Source organism: Condylura cristata, unplaced genomic scaffold, assembly GCF_000260355.1.
Source record: "Condylura cristata isolate star-nosed mole 26May11 unplaced genomic scaffold, ConCri1.0 scaffold00025, whole genome shotgun sequence".
Taxonomy (NCBI): domain Eukaryota; kingdom Metazoa; phylum Chordata; class Mammalia; order Eulipotyphla; family Talpidae; genus Condylura; species Condylura cristata.
Genome location: NW_004567126.1, coordinates 4,092,261 through 4,109,248, shown reverse-complemented (window position 1 = coordinate 4,109,248; position 16,988 = coordinate 4,092,261). Strand labels below are relative to the sequence as shown.

The following is a 16,988-nucleotide window of genomic DNA, read 5'->3' as shown; positions in this document are numbered from 1 at the left end:
TTAACAAAGTCCAGGATAGAAATACTGTTTTACTTCCTTCCCGCTAATCTCAAGGAAGTGTTATCTAGATTTTACGAGGTGACGGTTATCAATACTCAAACTTCAATAAACCCAAACACTGAAGTAGAAACATAATAAATGTAGGACTAAATGAGGAAGTTCACACAGCTGAGAGAAGTATCTTAGTTTTTACAGTGGTTTTTGCATAGTGTTTTAGGTATTCCTTCCTGTGCTAACTCATATTCTACTTATTATTAGCAAATAGGCCTACCTATCTCTATCACATATTATCTGAATGTCATTGAATGAATTATTTAAAGAACAGTGAAAGAATTACAGAGGAATATGTGGAGATCACTTAGACAAAAAAGTGTGGATGGAATTTGAGGGGGAAATGCAAAGTGAATGAAGTTGTGAGGAGAAAACACTGAATGCTGTCATATATGTGTGTAGTGAGAAACAAATGGTTGGACAGGACCAGACCAATAGTGACCCGGAAGTGACTATATGGCTGAGATTTGTAGGGGGAGAGGAGAGCAGAATATGGAGAGGACTCAGTGGACTCCATTTGGAGCACCATGGCAGGTGAGGCAAATTAACATCACATACCAAATTTCTTAGGAAACACAAATAGTGCATTATTCATGTGTTAAAAGGCTTTTTCCAACAGTGTAGTCACCATTTCACTCTACCCTTCCCATGTGCTTGAAATGGACATAGCTGCTCATTCATTTGAATTCTTTGCAAAAAGTCTGCTGTTTTTCTCCCTCACAAACTTTTACTTTATGACCCTGCTTATAACTACCAGCACTATAGATACTTGAAGAAGTGCATTAAGGTAACAATTACCATTTTCATATGTTTGCATTTCAACAGATGGTTTTCAAGCAACATATATAATACACCAACTTATCTAAGGCAAGTGTTTACAGATAAGGAAATTGAAACTGTGGCGGCTAATTATCATACCAATTATTACAACAGTGTAGTAAAGGGCTGATGTGATTAAGAGTGACTAAGTACAAAGTCTGACCTTTAATCACCCCAGAAAAAGTACATAAATATGAATGCCCAACAGGCTTGGCAGGGAACAAAAATCAAGTCAGTCAGACTATGCGGAGATATGCAGGCACAGGGCAGTATATGGATGCATGAGTGCACCACAGACTCCAATTTATGTCCCAGACAACCTTTGATCCAAACAAAAGTACTGAAAATTTCTCCTCCTTTCACATGATTCTGGCCTAGGCATTTCATTCATTCTCCTTCTATTCATTGGACTGTTCTGCTCTCATACTTCTACTCTAGATTTTAAAAAAATGGGTTTAGGGTTAAGCAGTCAAATCACATTTTGTATTCATGGACTTAGCTAGTGAGAAAGACATCCAATGAGATCCTCAACATTCTGATTTTTGAAAAATTTACAATCAGAAAATCAGTCAGTACAACATAGCTGTGTGGGTAAAAGGAACTCGCAGTACCTAGAACACAGAATTATTTCAATCAGTTAGCTACCTTCTCTTTCCTACATTGCCAACCCACAACCCACTCCTCATTTAGCTACACCCCGAGATTGAAACCTACACAGCAAATTTTATTGTAATTTAGCTATATTTGATACCGAGTCTAGAGCCCAGGAAGCAAAACTAGCGACTGATTACTTGTAAAAAGGCAAGGGTTGGTCTTACCTGTAAAGACTTTTAAGGCAGTCGTAACACAGCTGTCACTGTTTAATTTAGGGGCTTCACCCAAGTGTGCCTGTGTCTGAACATGAACAGGTCACAGCACACAAACTCAAAGTAACTCCTATTCTCTAAGATAATAAGGAAATACTTTCAAAGGTATTTACAGTAAGGAAACTGGTAAATGAAGAGCTATAGCTGCATTTTTGTGATTAGCCCATCATTGATCAAATGCATCTTTCAAACAAATTGGCCCTGAATTTGTTGGTAGGACAATGACTGAACAAATGCAGTGACATCTCTAGAGCCTTCCTGGACTTCACTCTTCAGTTTTAATGAGTCCTCCAATATTTCATAAACATTTATTTAAATTCTCCTTAGCACTTGCCACAGCTTACCATTCTCAATACCCAGCTAAATATTTACTTTCATGTCTATCTATGATTTTGAAGGTGAAGTCCTAAGTCAGGAGGCCATTTCAGTTTTGACTAATAACCTGACACCTAGAACAGCAGTTCTTTTGGAGATTATTTACCCATCCACCTACCAGCCAAATGGCTGAAGATGCCTGAGCATGTTCCAAAAGGAAATTTAAGTCAATAATGTGCACAATATTAGCCTTGGCTACCTTCTGTAGTATGAACTAATTATATTAAAAATAACAGCTCACACACTGAGTGTTTACCATGTGCCAGGTCATGTTCTATGTGATTTCCACATATTCAATGCTTGGTGTTGAAAACTGTATTCTGAGCTATTTATGAAATTATTTCTTACATAAGGGAGCCAAAGCATGAAAAGTGTAGTACTTTGCGCAGGAAGAGGTGGATAAAATATTAAGTCTAACTTTATGAGCAGAGAGCCTCACCTTGGGTTTTTAGAAGTGTTCCCTTTAAATGAGCCATCTGAAAAGGAAGTTTTATTTTATTATTTTTTAAGGTATCTTTATTTATGCAGACAGAACTGGGGTATACAGGCCAGAAGTACAGGGGTGGTGAGGAGACTTACCAGAGATAGTGGGAAGAAGAACAGGCAGCCTGATGAAGTACATTGCTGAGGGGAGCAGCAGGTGAGACAGGAGAGGTCTGCTGTGCCATGTGGGTCACCCTGCTGGCCAGGGGTCAAACTTGTGCTACAGCAGCTGTAGCTAGCTTTGTAGTGCTGTACTTCAACCTACTGTGCCACCAGGGAGGGCACTGAAAATGAAGTTTTAGATGAGAAACAATTTAATCTGCTTCTAAAAGCAAAACTGCTTCATGGAGACACTGGTTCTGGAACACAGTCCAGAGCTAGGGAATGGGACACAGGTTTCAGTAGTTCTCTTTTCCTAATGCTTCAGGGATCTAATGTCCATACCTCACTTTCCAAACTGTCCTATTGAAAATTATCAGCCCAAGGTGATACTAGGGGCTGGCACATTTGGGATGTGATTAGATGATGAGGGTAACATCCACATTCCTATTATTTGTGTGAAAAGAGACTCCAGAGAGAGCCCTGTTGAGCATGTGAAGACACAATGAGAAATCAGCTATCTGTAACCCTGAAAGGGCTGCCCTTCACTTCAGCATTACTGGAACCCCAGGTTTCAAAATGATGAGAATTAATTTATCTTGTTCATCAGACATGCTGTCTGTGTTGGCTTCCTGTAGCCGTCAGAATGCACTAAGGAAAGAAAGGATGAGTTATTGTCCAGATGCCACTTCCTAATAAATGGGGCCTCGACTCTAATTGTACACTTACTTCTCATTCTGGAGCCCCATTCCCTTCCTAGCCACACTTGATCCAAGTGCCGCTGAGGCTGTATCCCAAGGATACACTAATTGATACGATCTGACTTTAAGAGATCTAATTAAGAGATCGAGGGGAAAAAAAGGACATGCATATGCAGGAGCAGTAAGTGTTGCTCAATCCTCACACACCCTGCTAAAAAGGAAGTTAGAACCAGCTTTCAGTTTCACATCCCACAGAAGCTTGACAGAGCAAAGCCATGGCGCGTGAGTTTTACCCTCAGAGAACATGTATTGGGAACAAAAATAGATTTGGAAGGGACAGGATTTCTGGAAAGTCGTTAAGTAGATTCTGTGAATGTTTTGATGAGCAGAATAGAGGTTGTGGGATGAGATGGCAGAGGGCGGGTGACCAGATAGGCACAAAACCGGCCGGAAGACTTCCCTAGACTTTACACAGTAAGCACTAGGGCCAGAGATGGCTTGTGTGGTAATCTGTTGTCACTGTGCTGTCTTAACAGAATTTTACAATAGCATTAACTGAAATGCTTGAAGGATGCAGAATCAGAGGACGGGGTCAGTAACTGTTGCTCCCAGAGCAAATGGTCTCTCGGGTTCATCATCTTATAATGCAGAGATGAATACACATGGGCATGGTGGTATGATCCCTGCTGTCAGATACTCTATTGAGACAGTAAATCTCAGAGGCAGCTCTCAGAGCACATGAGGGTGATGTGTGATGTCGTTCTTTGGATTTGATTGGTGTGGAGTGTGGAAAGTTTCACTGGAGCTCCTCTTTCAGTGGCCTGTGAAGAGACTTCCAGGCAAGTTTCTCCACAAAACAGAGATGTTAGTTAAATTTAAAGAGCAGGTTTACTAGGGAAAAGGACAGAAGAGTAAAGACACTTGCATAGTCACAAGTAGGCGGAAAGAGCTGCCCTGAAAGGTTCACTGAGAGGCCTGCAAGGTCACAGGTGGATGGCCTTGAGGAGAGCGGCCTCTGCTGGGGGAGATAGTGAAGAGAAGTCCTACATGGAACAGGTGTTGGGCAGGCAGGAGGTGGCTGCCCTGCAGAGGAAGAGAGTTGACACAAAGGATCTCTTGCATAGTCACAAGTGGGCACAGGACTGCTGCCCGGGGCAAGTGCAGAGACTGTACTGATACAGACTTCTTTCTTTTGGGAGGGTCCCAATCCTCGTGGGGTGGTTTGTTTTGAATAAACAATGTAGAATTTGAAAGTGCCAGAGATTCTATACTGTGCTCAATCCCCACGACTTCACCTTGGGTCTGGGATTCTGACCCAGCCTGATACCTGCTTAGATCTTGTGCTCTAGGCATTGGCGCCTAAGGATCTCAATGCCTATAGTTGACTCAATGCCTATTGCTGACCCTTCTACCCCAGCTCCTTGTGTGAGTCAAGTTTTAGTCTTGCTATGTCTCCTTTAGATTTTCAATTCTGTCCTCCATCAGTGATTCCCCACACAAACATCCAGAATCAGGATTACTGAGCTGTGTAGAGAGGGGAGTTTTGTTAAGCTGAGGAGGCTCTGCCCTGTTGCTGAAAGGGAGAGGGGCTGTTTTCATGACTTGAGGAATTCTCCTGCTTTATAGAGGAGGCTCTCCGGGGGAAGAGGAGACAGTTCATCCGTTCAGTGGGCTCAGGTACCATCAACGGCTTGCTGGATGAGCTCTTAGATAGAAGAGTGCTGAACCAGGAGGAGATGGAGAAAATAAGAGATGAAAATTCTACCGTCATGGATAAAGCACGAGCTTTGATGGACAATGTCATTCGGAAGGGGCCCCAGGCTTGCCAGATTTGCATTGATTTTATTTGTGAAGAGGACTCCCACCTGGCAGGGACACTGGGGATCTCCTCAGGTATGGTCAGGGATGATGCTCCCCTTGGCCTGTGTCTTTGTTCCCATCCACATGCTAAGCCCTGGCTCATCATTCCTAATATATGTCCCCCACTGTTTTCCTCTTTGTCCTGTGTCTTTTGCTTTTCTTTGATTAAATTTCAATTCCTGTCCTGACTATATGGTCACTGATTTCCTGAAGTGGGTGGTATTTTCAGCAGGGAGGGTCCCACACATTGTTCAGATATCTTCAGATTGACGGCCTCTTTTAATGTCCATCTTTCCACAGGTCTACAATCTGGAAATTCTCAAACTACACAAGAACACCAAGTACTGGTTTCTACCTTCGCAGGTGATGATGATTTCACAAAGCATGAATATTTTTGGCCCCCAATTTACTTGATATTTAATTACAAATTATGGGAAGAATCAGTGGGAGGGCCTGTGGGTAATTCTTAAGGATCGATTCCACCCCTTTGCCTCTCATTTCTGACCTGGCAAAAGCCATTCATGTAGCTTCACTCTCAGGCTTACTCTGCCAAAGCCGAACTCCTCCCCAGGCCTCACTCCCCACGCATAAACTTGCACCTACTGAACAGGCGCTCTGGTGCCACAGGCTCCTTCATCCACGTGTGCCCAGAGCCCAACTAGCCATCCTGCCCACTTGCTTCCACTCCCCTCCACACCTGGTTAGTGCTACACTTTCCCCTGTCATCAAACCAGAGGCGGAACTTAGTGGCTTCTCTCTAACATCCACACCCAAGTAGGGGCCGCGTTTTGCTTGGTCTCTGCCCAATGCCAGGATGGTCACTCCACAATGGTTCAGTCCTATTACACACCCACTACCTAGACGGGGCCCTGTGATTCTCCGATAGTAACCCTCACTGTATATTTTTTATAAAATTACAATTTTTGGTTACAAAAGAATCTTTTAGAATACCACCCCCCACTTCCCCCAATGTTAAAGAATTCTGAAGAAATTGAACAGGTCTGACTTATTCCTAGGTAAGACCACCTCTATTTATAATGACCTTGCAGCCAAAATTTGTTAAGAATCAATTGAAAAATTTCATTCAAATTGCTATTATTTTCTAGGTCATTAGAAAAATATATTGCAAAAAATGGACTATAGCCTATAGAATGTTTAAGGGATCATGAATAAGTTTCCTAATTTTGTTGAACTTTTATGAATACATGTACATGAATTATGAACAAATCAATAATCTCCCCTATGACTTGCAAACTAGGAAACACTTAGACTTGGGAATGACACTACCCACACCCATTTCAGTTCAGATGATAAGACAAGCTGTAGCAAGGCCAAACATTTAAACTGACTTAGATAGGACAGAAACTTAGTTCTCATTCATAAAAATTCCAAAACAGTTATTTTTCATTAGTCTACATGGCTTTTCTCCAAATGCTAATTCAGGTACTTAGAATCTTCCATCCCATGACTCTGATCTCTGTAAATCTGATGCCAAAAAAATGACTGTGGTCATATCTGCCCAGAGAACTGCATTGGGAGGGATATGGAGGATCATTTGAGAGAGAATTTGCTAGGTTTTGTTGGGAATTTTCAGACCAGGTTTTAGCTTGTCTACAACCCACTCACTGAGACACCCAACTTCCATGGAGAAATCATTACACTGTGGTCATCATTTTCTTTAAAATTAAAAAAAAAATCATCTATGGAAAAATAAATCAGAAGTGCTATTATTTATTAAGTTCAGAACTGCCTCTTATGAACCTAAGGGTGTCCCACTCATATATTCTTAACTATGTCATGGGACAGGACACTGACTATATAATTAAATGCCCTATATTTTTACTAAGATAAATTTAGTTCTAGTAAAGTCCTAACATTTCCTTTTATCATGTTCTACAGAACATATTTTTTTAAGTGATACTGATTTCTGTAGTTTTCTCCAAGTATCACCATTCTAATTATCTCTTACTTTCTCCATAATCAACATATTGCATGGGGCCTTGGTTTACATATCTGAATATATATTTACTTTAGATTATCCTTCAAGTTTGAATATAACATTTTTGTTTGGATAATTGAGCTTTTGAGCTTTTTGAAGGAATCTCCAAATATGAAGAAAACATTTCTATTTAAATGATAAAGATTACACTAATTTCTTAATGCATCATCACATTGCTGGATAGTGTTGACTTGTGACTGACAACATCCACCAAGTCTGTGCTCACATCACACACTACTGTGAAGACTCTTCCTCTGATATCAGTGAGTCAGTGAGGGCTTGGATGACAATTTATCATTAGCTTGCTCTCTCATATGTCAATGATTTAATAAGCAAATAAACACATATTTTTGAAGCCATTACAATAGTAATTAATGCTTACCTAAAATTAAAATAAAGCTTTAAGGCATTTGAACTATATTTCTATCAAATGATTTATATCAAATATATATATATATAATAAAATTATATTACCATTTTCTAACAATTTCATTAAAAATCACTTTCTATTTTTAATCTAAAATATTTGCAAAAATGTTGATTTTATGAGATGAAGGTCGATCCTTGTATCACACCTCTGGAAATCTCCTTGGGATTGAGGTTGTTCCTTTAGCAGTGACTCAGTCAATAAGTTGATGTCCAGCCCAGAATAATCCTTTGGAGAATGCATTCGACCCACTGCAGTATTAGATACAGAAAAGGCTGTGTGAGCACTGTGAGGAATCCTCGTGCAAGCTACTGTTTCTTGTCTCTACAGATCTGCGGACAGTGCAGGACAACGCAGCTCCAATTTTACCTTCAGGGACAGCAGAGGGCCTCAAGCTGTGTCCCTTACAGAAAGCCCAAAGTATAAAGAAAGAAAAGGAAACACAGGTACTGTGCTATGGACATGAGGATTTGGGTGAAAGATCCCTGAGGGACTCTCCAGTGTTAGGTTGCTTGCTGGTTGTTTTGAGATGCTCTGAAAAATACTTTACTCTTAACTTTGATGAAGGGCTTCTATCTCCTAGGTTCCCAGGCTTAGTAGAGAGTTCCCAACTTGATCATTTATCTGAGAAAATGATAGCAACAATATAAAAGACATCTAGTGAATGCTAACTACAAGTCAGATTCTATTTTAAGCTTTTTGCAATTAATAACCCTCTTTCATACCCCATATAACTCATTTTAGACATCATAAATTTAAGGCATGGGTTAGACAAATCAGTAAGTTGGAACATAGTTTTAAATTTCAGTCATTCTAATTGCAAAGACTTTCATCTTACAATCCTGTCATATCTAATTACATCATGCGCTCACCTGCCATTTGGGCTTGTACATACTCCATCCCAGACCTAGAGATGGACTTGCTCCTCCTTCCTGTCTTTCTCTCTGGTTCATGGGATCTGGTTTCTAAGGAGGACTAAGGGAGAAGTATCTGTCTGAACCTTCAGGGTGAACATTGAATTAAAGAAAACAAGACTATTCACCCCACCGTCATTTCTACAGATATATCCGATAATGGAAAAGTCAGGCCGCACACGCCTTGCCCTCATCATCTGCAATACAGAGTTTGACAGTCTTTCCAAAAGAAATGGAGCTGACACTGATATCAGAAACATGAAGACACTGCTGGGAAGTCTGGGGTACAGCGTGGCTGTGTTAGAAAATCTGACTGCTTCGGTAAGGTCTAACCTAATGTGAGAACAGTGACACCCTTGTAGGTCTAAGGAATCTAAGAAAGTCTTTTTGTAGCTTTCTAAGCTCCATTCCTGCTTGTGTCAAAGGAAATTTTCCCTTGGAGGAGGTTTCATGCTACCATAATCCTTCCAAACCTGTCATATTTTGGCAAGAGTATATGCATTCAATAATGTCCATTTCTTTCTGTTCAAAGTCTATCAGTAGCACCCAGTAGCTTCCCCAATTTAAATTTCAATTTTTCTTTTGCATTCCATTGATTTGAAATGAGATGGGACCCTTTAAGTGTCTCCCTGTAGGTGCCCACAGTGCTGTGAATGGATTCCATGGTAGACCATGCTCTGCTCTCTTCCAGGACATGAAGAGAGAGTTGGTGGCATTTGCTGCCCGCCCCGAGCACCGGACCTCAGACAGCACTTTTCTGGTGTTCATGTCCCATGGTGTTCGTGAAGGCATTTGTGGGACAAAATACTCTCAAGAAAACCCAGATATATTAGATGTCCACACGATCTTTCAAACCTTAAATGCCGTGCACTGTCCAAATTTGACGGATAAACCCAAGGTGATCATTATCCAGGCCTGCCGTGGTGGTGAGTGCTGATAAGTGCTGGACAATGAGATAGCCACATTTTGATCTAATATCATGCATCCAATATTTTTCAGTTTCTTTGTGTCTGTTCCTCTATCAAAGAATACCTACTGTCCAAAAATAATGAGTTAAATTAATAAATTTGACTGAATAGAAGTTTCATGGAAGAAGTTATTCCTTTGGTGGCTGGTAGTAACCATATCTTGTCTTTCCAGAGGGACAAGGAATGACCTGGGTAAAAGATTCAGCAGAAGTTTCTGACAACATTTCTCCTGTAAGACCTGAAGAGTTTGAGGATGATGCTATTAAGAAAGCCCATATAGAGAAGGATTTCATTGCTTTCTGCTCTTCCACACCAGGTAATCTTTGTGTACACAGGGCAGCTCTGTGAGCATCATCAGTGTGGGAACTTCATTATTTCCAGTTTCTACTAGCAAACCACATTCCCCAAATGAACCCCAACTACATTATATTGCTTCTCTGTGAAAAAATGAACATCAATGTCCTTAATTTCTACAAGGCTTTCACAGATACCAGTCTCCACCTTTCCTACCCACTTCCCGAACAGGAGGCAGCCTTATAAGATGGCTGTAGTTCAAGGAGAATTTTATTCTATTACTATTATCTCTTTAGTGGCCATGATAAGAGGCTAAGAAGTTGGTTAAAGCATGTGTGCATGCTGGAATATACAATGTTTGAAAACTCATTTCTCTTATTTCTTTAATAATTTAGAGAGATTATAGGACAGGGTCCTCCCCCTGGTGGTGCAATGGGTTAAATCACAGTGCTAGGAAGCTAGCCACATCCGCTTTAGCATGAGTTCAATCCCCGGACAGGAAGGTGACCCACATGGTGTGGTAAACATTCCTATCTTGCCCGCTGCTACTCTCAGCAGTGCACTTTCATCAATCTGCCTGTTCTGCTCCCCACTCTATCTTTGGTGAATCCTCCCACCACCCTTGCTCCTCTAGCCTGTACCCTAGTTATATATTCATAAATACATCTTTTAAAAAAGGGATTTCATGACTTTTATGTATCTAATATTTCATGTAACATCATATGCTTTAGTATTTCTCTTTGTTAAAACTGTTTTGTCTTTCAGTAGAATGTTATCTTTCCTTTATAAACCTTTTCTCAGGTTGCATTTTCCACTCTTGATGCCATTTTTACACCCAGTTAATTATCATTGTGTCTAAATGCCTCCTGTCATCAAAACTTTTATATTTTAACTAAATTTTTTATAAAGTGTATAAGTTTATACATATGTTTTACTCTATTTAGTCGCATTTTACGTATTTATTTTCTTAGACACAAGTAATACATTACAACTAATCTTCAATTATGTCTTTGTAGCAGATATTATTAATCTATTCCTGTAGTTGAGAATATTTTATTTGGAGTATATAAATTAATTTAAGTCATAATCAGGAAGTCGTACTGTGGGGATCCAAAATCAGATTGTTCTTCCCCAAGGTCCCTTACTCTGTTCTCCCTTCTCACCCTCTCTAATTTATTTGTATCTCCTTGAACTCAAAGACTATCCATCCTGATGTCTACAGCATATAAAACACCTTTCACTTGAACTTTAGTATTATGTGGAGGGGACCTGATGATCTGTGGTAGAAAACTCTCATTGCATGTGGTGAATGTGATATGCTATGGCAGACTATATTACTTTATTATAATATATTATTTATTATAATTATACTGTAATTAAGCTATATTATGTATTATACTATATTGCATGCATTATATAACTATATACTATATAAAGTATACTATAAATATGATACACTATATTACTATGAATAATATACAAGCATATGAGTAATATATATATTTCTCATATATTATTAGTATAGTATATAGGCATATACATAGACATATATCTATACTAGTAATATATATATTTCTCGTATATTACTAGTGCAGATATATATAGGCATATATATGTATATATGTGTAACTGTATATATACATATGTGTATATATGTATAGGCATGCACACACACATATATATTTGTGCCTATATATATCTATACTAGTAATACATGAGAAATATATATATATATATATTACTCATATATGTCTCATATATTACTCATAATAATACAGTACAAACCAATATTATCTCAAAAGTAATAACTTAGGTTTTCAGAAAAATAAAACTGTTGCCTACAATCACAAATATACTCAGTGAGATCTATTCACTTAAAGATGGCTTGGAGTGTATACAAAAAAGCATGAGAACAGCATAATATGAACAGTCTGCCTCACCTAGCATGGAATCCCTACTGCTTCCAGCTTTGCAGCCATCCAAAACCTCATGTGAGATTTGCAAAATGCTTCATTCACAGATAATGTTTCCTGGAGACATCCTGCACTTGGCTCTCTCTTTATTATGAAACTCATAGAAAAATTTCAAGAATATGCCTGGTGTGATGACCTGGAGGAAATATTCCGAAAGGTAGGGACCTAGATTCTTCTGCATCTGTATGTTTGACTATTGCAACCAGAAACCCAGGAAACAGCTGTAAAAATGCCCTTTGGTGAGTGGGCAAAGATGAAAGCCACCCAACCTATAATGATCTAGAAAATAACCCTAAAAAACATTGTTTAACTCCCCTCCTGCCCTGAATCAATAAGCACACAGAGGCAGACTCTATTTTCCTGTGTCCATGGCAATCTGTCCAGCAGAAGACTGGGAAAGTCTGGTGGTCCCTCCCCATTTGCATATGCACATTTCTATGACTTTAACAGCTGTCTGGCCCTTTGGGTTTCCTGATTTACTTTTCTGTACTCTGCACAGTCTCTAAGGCTGAGCTGAAGATCCTTCCCTCAGGAAAAAAAAAATCTACTGATTATCTGTCCCATCTAGGTTCGGTTTTCCTTTGAGATGCCAGAAGGCAGGGCACAGATGCCCACCGCTGAAAGAGTGACTTTGACAAGACTTTTCTACCTCTTTCCAGGACTCTAAGTGAGTAATCACATGAGTGTGTGTGGACAGATGTGTGTGGTGGGGTGAGGTTGGGGGGACATTGGAGTTTCACCTGGTCACGTGGGTGTGCAGGCCCCAGAGTAACAACAGGGACAACCGGGGCTGTAGTGCAGGGTGGCTGCTCGCGGCTCTGCTGAGCTCCGTGGCCCCCTCAGGCCTGCTGATACCGAGTGAGCAGCAGTCGGAGGTGATGGCAGTTAGTGGCAGCTTCCTCCCATCACCTCAGCAGAGCAGCACGTAGTCGTGGGCTGATGGGCCTGTCTTTGCCTGTGTATGTACACCCGGTAGATAGAGGGATTTCACTATTGTGCACAATTTAATTTTTGTTTGCTTTTTCTCCTTTTCCCGTAGGATGCCAGGAGTCTGTTATGCTGCACCTGCTCTTGGAAACATGTCTGCAGGTGACATTACTTCAAACATTCCAGAAATAAGAATATCAATAAATGTTCTTTAATCAGGAAATAAATCTGCAATTTTGCCTTGATTTTCTTTTGCTAGTCTAGGATGACAGGAGGTGAATGAAATGGCTTATGGACTTTGTGTCTTAGTCTCCACCCATAAAGGCACAACTGGCTAAAGCACCACTCTTTCAGAAACCGTTTTCAGGGTTTTATGCTTTAGGACACAGAGGCAGACTGCAGCGGGCACCTGCTTCAGAGCTCTTGGCTTCAGTGGGGAAGATGCAGATCAGCACCTACCTGCTAAGCATGCTAAGCGAATCACGAAAGTCCCAAGCCCACAATTGACAGAGCCCTGCCCAGATATTGTGTGCTTCTGTTCTTCCTATGGCAGGGAAGCAGAGTGACTCTGGAGGCATTGGTTTCTACTGGAAAAAGTTTCACCAGTTTCAGTTTCATGCAGTGATTCTCCAAGGCGAGTTTCTCCATGAGACAAAGATGTTACTTATATTTAAAGAGCAGGTTTACTAGGAAAAGGGACAGAAAAGGGAAGGATATTTGCATAGACACTAGCAAGCAGGTAAAGCTGCCCCCAAAGGGGCAGGTTTGCTGAGAGGCCTGCATGGTTGTGTAACAAGGTGGTCCCTAGGAAAAGGGGAAGTTCCAGATTCCCTGCCTCATCCAGGAGGGTGGAGCTGAGCAGAGCAAAAGGAGAGAAGAGAAGGAATCAAGAAGAGAGAAGAAGAGAAGGAAGCTGGATGGAGAACAAGAAGGCAGACGCGAAGAAGCCACATGGAGCAGCAAGCATGTGATGAAGAAAACCGTGCTTGTTTCTTGACCCTGGACAGGTTAAGGCAGATGTGAGTGAGAGACCTGTGGGGAGGTGACTATGGCAGTGTTTATATTGATTTTGATTTTGCTCTTTTCCTCCCAGACTTGTCTGGCCATTTTGGACACTTTTCAATGGGTCCCGGCCAGAAGGTGCTTTAGTCTTGTGGCAGCTTTCAGGCCTTGCTTTGGGCCGATTCCTTTTGGGTTGACTTTTGCCCACGAGGGGATGGGTAACTTCAGGTGTTTGATTTAGAAGTTATATTCTTTGTGTTCCATATTGTATATTTACTGTATTAAAGTCCCTTTTCATTAAAGCTTTATATGTTTTGTCTTGTTGCGGCGGATGGCAGAACCCACTTAGAGCAGGCAGGTTTTGGGGCTTCAGGGGTGCCCCTCTCCCCCTGTCCTGTAACGGATTTTGTCCTGAAACAGTTGCAGGAGCGTGGCCTTGAAGAAGCTGCCACTGCTGAGGGAGGTCAGTGCAGAGAAGTCCCAGCATGGTGCAGGCCACAGGCAGCAGGAAGCTGCTGCCCTGCAGAGGGAGTGGGTGGAAAGAAGCACCTGAATAGTCACAGGTGGGCAGGGCTGCTGTCATGTGTCCGTGCAGAGACTACACTGATAAAGTCTTTTCTCTCTGGGAGGGGCTCACTCCTTTGTGGAGTGGCTGTTTGCAGCTGATTTTGGGTAACTATGTGGAATCATAAAAGGAACCAGGGATTTCACAATGGGCCAGTGGACTCAATCACTGTAATTTACCCTCAGATCTGTGCCCAATACTCCCTACAGCAGTCTGATAACAGTTTAGATCATATGCCATGTGATAAGGCTCTAAGGGTCTTGACTTCTATGGCTGGTTTAATGGTCATGTTAATCCCTTCTACCCCCACCTCTTTGTGTGAGTCAGGTTTTAACATGTGATGTGTCCTTTAGGTTTTCTATTCTTTCTGCCATCAAGGTGATACTGAAGTCTCCATTTTTATTTATTTATTATTTATCTATTTATCTATGTATCTATGTCTCCCACTCACATCTCTTTAACCAGTCCAGGTGAAGAAATAAACAGGGCTTTTTCACATGTCTCCCACTGCTGTATGTGGCTTCCTCAGGTCTCCTTCTGGCTCTCCACCCTGCTTCCTTCCTCCTGAGATTCCTTCTCTTTTCTTTTTTTTCTGCTCAGCCCCACCCTCCTTCTGGGTGGGGCAGGGAACCTGGAACTTCCTCTTTTTTCCTGGGGACCACCTTGTTACAAACCTCTTTAGAGCAGGCTGATTTGGGGGCTCAGGGTGCCCCTCTCTTCCTGCCCTGTAACAATTTCCCCTTCTTTTTAAATAAACCCTTTATTAATCTTTTTGTGTGTGTCTGCAGTTGAGTCTTACTAGAATCCCTTTAAGAGGGTGGTTGTCCTGTAACACATAGATAACTCTGGGAAGATTTCACCAGAGCTCTCCTTTCAGAGGAATCAACAAATGCCCCAGGTGAGTTTCTTCATGAGAGTGAGATGTTAGTTATCCAAAAGGGTGTTGGGAGTGACCAAAGATTTACTGACAAGGACTGAATTAGGGTGGTAAAGAATTTTGCCTTGCATCCAAGCTTCATAAAGTGGTAGTAAACTGACCCTGAGTCCAGGATGGGACTAGCTGAAGGTGATAGGGAACTGGGCCTCACATCAAGGACACAGTGATGAGTCACCCCTTTGGAATCTGAGTTTAGAATCTATGTAAGAGACCCTTTCCCCTTATCGAGTTGGCAGTAGTTGCAGACCCCATCCTAGGGGCTCCATCTCAGCTGCTGTCCCCAGCAATAAACTCTGCTTGCTCAGCCTTTCTGCCTCCCGCCTTCCTTTCTTGGGCTTTCTTGGGAGGTTTATTATGAAAAAGGGAGAGAAGGCACTTGCACAGAGAGGTGCTGGCTGGAAGAGCTGCTTTTGGGAAGGGGGCAGCCTTAGGTTTTATCCTCATCTTTCCTTAGGTTGGGGGGTGCTCATGTCTGTGGAGTGGTTTGCCTTTGTTGATTTTGAATAACTGTAGAATTTGAAAAGGACCAGGGATTGTACAATGGCCTTCTCTCTCAGTGTCCTTACAACATGACACTCTCTATAGTACTCTGACTCCTGCTTGGCTCTGGGCCTCCTGATCTAAACTTGGAACAGGAGGACCTTTAATTCTAAGAGCTGGGTTAATGGCTATGCTAATCCCTTCTACCACACCCTCTTGTGTAACTCAGATTCTGGTTTTGCGATGCCTTCTTTTCAAGTTTTCTACCCTTATCCTTCACCAACAGCATCAAGCAGAGATTTTGCCTTAGAGCTGCTGAAGAGAGCAGGTCTCTAGGTATCCCTGAGTCAAGAAAAGTTAATTCCTTCATTTCAGCTTCTGGTCATCAGAGGGAGGGTAAACACACATAGAGCAAGTTATTTTTGTGAGAGAGACAACACTGGTGGTTTCTAAATGCACTCTGAAATAACTGCTTCCTCTCTTTTCCAAATTAGTCATCAGGGTCCTAAACATGGCTCCTCCAGGCAGATGAGGGAGGCCGGGAATCTGCCCAAGTCTTATCTCAGTCCCTGAAACACTTTTATTCTCTTAAAGTGTCTTTATCAAGTAACACATAATGATATTTAATGATTTAAGATGGGGTGAGAGGGTTCTGGATTCTGAACCCCTGAATTTGAACCCCTTCCCTTACTTACAACCCACAATGTGTACTAGACACAGAATTTGGGCCGATTACTCCACCTCTCTAATTACATTTCTATGTAACCCCAGCTATCCATATAACTTGGCACATGGAGTGTTTTCTTTCATTGAGGTACCATTGGTGTACACTGTCAGTATTTAGGAATTTTGGGTCCCCTCTTTCAGTGTAGTTGCCACAGCATACCTAATACAATAGCTCCCGTAGTCCAAACCATAGTCCATTGTTCACTCTGGCTTGGCCTGAGTGTGGTCCTCACCCAAGAGTTTAAAGGTGCTTATAATGAGACTCACCTGCAGACACAAACAAAAAAGTTTAATAAAGGGCTTATTTAGAAAAAGGGGAAATGAAAAGACAAAAAACTCTGGGAAAAAGGAGAACTATATATTGCGAATGAGTCCTACCAGTTCAGGTGAATTGGGGGACCCAAGAGCACACTGAAGGTCACTAAAAGTCAACACTCCCCAGGCCCAGCTGTCCTGGTTATTTCCCAAGCCTGCCTACTTAACTTCACCCTTCTTCCTAACAATCTTCCCTTCTCTGGTGAT

General features: G+C 41.4%; 1 protein-coding gene across 1 annotated transcript; it reads left to right on the top strand.

Moving 5' to 3' along the window:
* The first annotated feature begins 3,665 nt into the window (after positions 1–3,665).
* On the top strand, positions 3,666–12,942 carry LOC101633948 (caspase-1-like). Its single transcript, XM_012729485.1, has 10 exons — positions 3,666–3,676; positions 5,021–5,287; positions 5,555–5,617; positions 8,011–8,126; positions 8,742–8,915; positions 9,286–9,520; positions 9,735–9,878; positions 11,877–11,986; positions 12,398–12,496; positions 12,869–12,942. Exons 1-9 carry the CDS (start codon positions 3,670–3,672, stop codon positions 12,494–12,496), a joined length of 1,215 nt encoding a protein of 404 aa, XP_012584939.1. The 5' UTR covers positions 3,666–3,669; the 3' UTR covers positions 12,869–12,942.
* Positions 12,943–16,988: the final 4,046 nt, after the last annotated feature.

What these genes read in the sequence shown, in the direction of transcription:
- LOC101633948 (XM_012729485.1), top strand. An exon ending in GACACTGGGGATCTCCTCAG is followed by an intron (nt 5,288 to 5,554) that starts GTATGGTCAGGG and finishes ATCTTTCCACAG; the next exon opens with GTCTACAATCTGGAAATTCT. An exon ending in AGAAAGAAAAGGAAACACAG is followed by an intron (nt 8,127 to 8,741) that starts GTACTGTGCTAT and finishes TCATTTCTACAG; the next exon opens with ATATATCCGATAATGGAAAA.